We start from the raw sequence: 1,730 nt of genomic DNA, 5'->3' as shown, positions 1-1,730 counted from the left end.
CTTGTTTTTCTTTGTTTGTGTGTGTGTGTGTGTGTGTGTGTGTGTGTGTGTGTGTGCGTGTATAAAATATATATATACACCTTGCTACGTGTACTGCGTAGTCTAACCGCAAGTCTAACCGAGACTTGTCATTTGCACTTATATATTGTTGCTCTTTTGTTAGTTTTGACTGCTTTTATTGTCCTCATTTGTAAGTCACTTTGGATAAAAGCGTCTGCTAAATGACTAAATGTAAATGTAAATAAATATTTCCCCCCAACCACACTACATTCAGTGTTTTTAATGTTACCTGAAAATAAACTTAAATTAAAAACCGTCCTTGGTAATTGAAATAAAGATTAAAAAAAAGAAATGAAATTAGAAATCTTGTCTTGACAACTAACTGAAGTAAGTTTAAAGTACTAAAATTACTAAAAATATATTTAAAGCAAAATTTTACATTAAAATGAAACCTGAAAATAAAAATAAAGACTAATTCAAAATTATTCAAAATATTAATACATGCTATAATACCATATAAATATAGTATATAAATCAATTAATAAATACTATAATAGTGTATACATTATACTAAATTATCTCTGGTTACATCTGCAAAAATATTGTTTCAGAAGCAAATAAAGTTATTTTGATGCAAGATTAAGGTAACAAACTTTTTTCTTCTGAATAACATGCACTATAAGACACTATATTGTGCACAATAAGACCAAGAACAATGAATAAGTAAATAGAGATAATTTTGCTTTCATATGGTCTTCAAGTTAACTTGCTCTTACAATCAATTATACATTACTGTATACCCATTCTATTACATATAAGATTTGGCAGCAGTAGTGCTGTGTGTGTGTGTGTGTGTGTGTCTGTGTGTGTGTGTGTGTCTGTGTGTGTGTGTGTGTGTGTGCGGGATGCTGGTCTGACCATTGACGGTCCAGATGTTGAGGAGTTTGTTCTGGAAGGCAGCCAGTAGAGTTCCCTCTGCGCTCCACGATACGGCGGACAGCAGATGAGATCCCATTGAACCATCTGAGCTCTGAGCATCCTCACTGCAGAGACCACACACACAAACACAGACCTGTCAGTGCCCAAAACATTCATTTGCATCCATCTCCCATCAGACCTATGAAACATTTGGATTTCTCCCTTTCCCAATCAAAGAGATGAAAAACAAGCAGTCTCACCTGACGCTGCAGGTGTGTGTGTGCTGTAGTTCTGCTGTGTTTGGCGTTATGGCCCACAGTCGAACTGTCCCATCCTGTGCACCGGTGGCTAACAGCCCTTGTTCTGCATTCCAGCTGCAGCTGCTCACCTACAAACACAACAGCCAATCAGAAACAAGTCAAGACATTTGGTAATGCCTTGGAGAAACTTATTGGCCAGGTTGATTAATTTAGCCATTTTGAGAAATTATTAGCTTAGTTTTATACATACATACATGGCAAAAATGACAAAAGCACATAGCAAAATGAAAACTGAAAACACATACTAAATTATAGAATAGAATAGAGTAGAATAGAATAGAATATCTAACTTAATGTATATATGCTGATTTCCACTTCAGTGGAAACCATGATACTTTTTTCAGGAGTCTTTGATGAAGAGAAAGTTAAAAATAGCAGATTTTAAATGAAACAAATCTTTTGAACCATTATAAACGTCTTTACTATCACTTTTGATCAATTTAATGCATCCTTGCTGGGAAAAAAATAAATAAAAAAAAAGAATAAATTATA

General features: G+C 34.2%; 1 protein-coding gene across 1 annotated transcript in view; it reads right to left on the bottom strand.

Moving 5' to 3' along the window:
- The window catches only part of LOC107701925 (probable E3 ubiquitin-protein ligase HERC1), a 75,619-nt gene that overhangs the window by 18,545 nt on the left and 55,344 nt on the right, over nt 1-1,730 (bottom strand). Inside the window, 2 exon segments of the mRNA XM_016504079.1 lie at nt 919-1,043; nt 1,179-1,306. Of these exon segments, the coding sequence (XP_016359565.1) occupies nt 919-1,043; nt 1,179-1,306 (253 nt within the window).

This window comes from Sinocyclocheilus anshuiensis, unplaced genomic scaffold (assembly GCF_001515605.1).
Source record: "Sinocyclocheilus anshuiensis isolate Anshui unplaced genomic scaffold, SAMN03320099.WGS_v1.1 scaffold1184, whole genome shotgun sequence".
In the NCBI taxonomy this organism is placed as follows: domain Eukaryota; kingdom Metazoa; phylum Chordata; class Actinopteri; order Cypriniformes; family Cyprinidae; genus Sinocyclocheilus; species Sinocyclocheilus anshuiensis.
The sequence above is the reverse complement of the archived record's forward strand: the minus strand, read 5'-3'. Positions and strand labels throughout refer to the sequence as shown.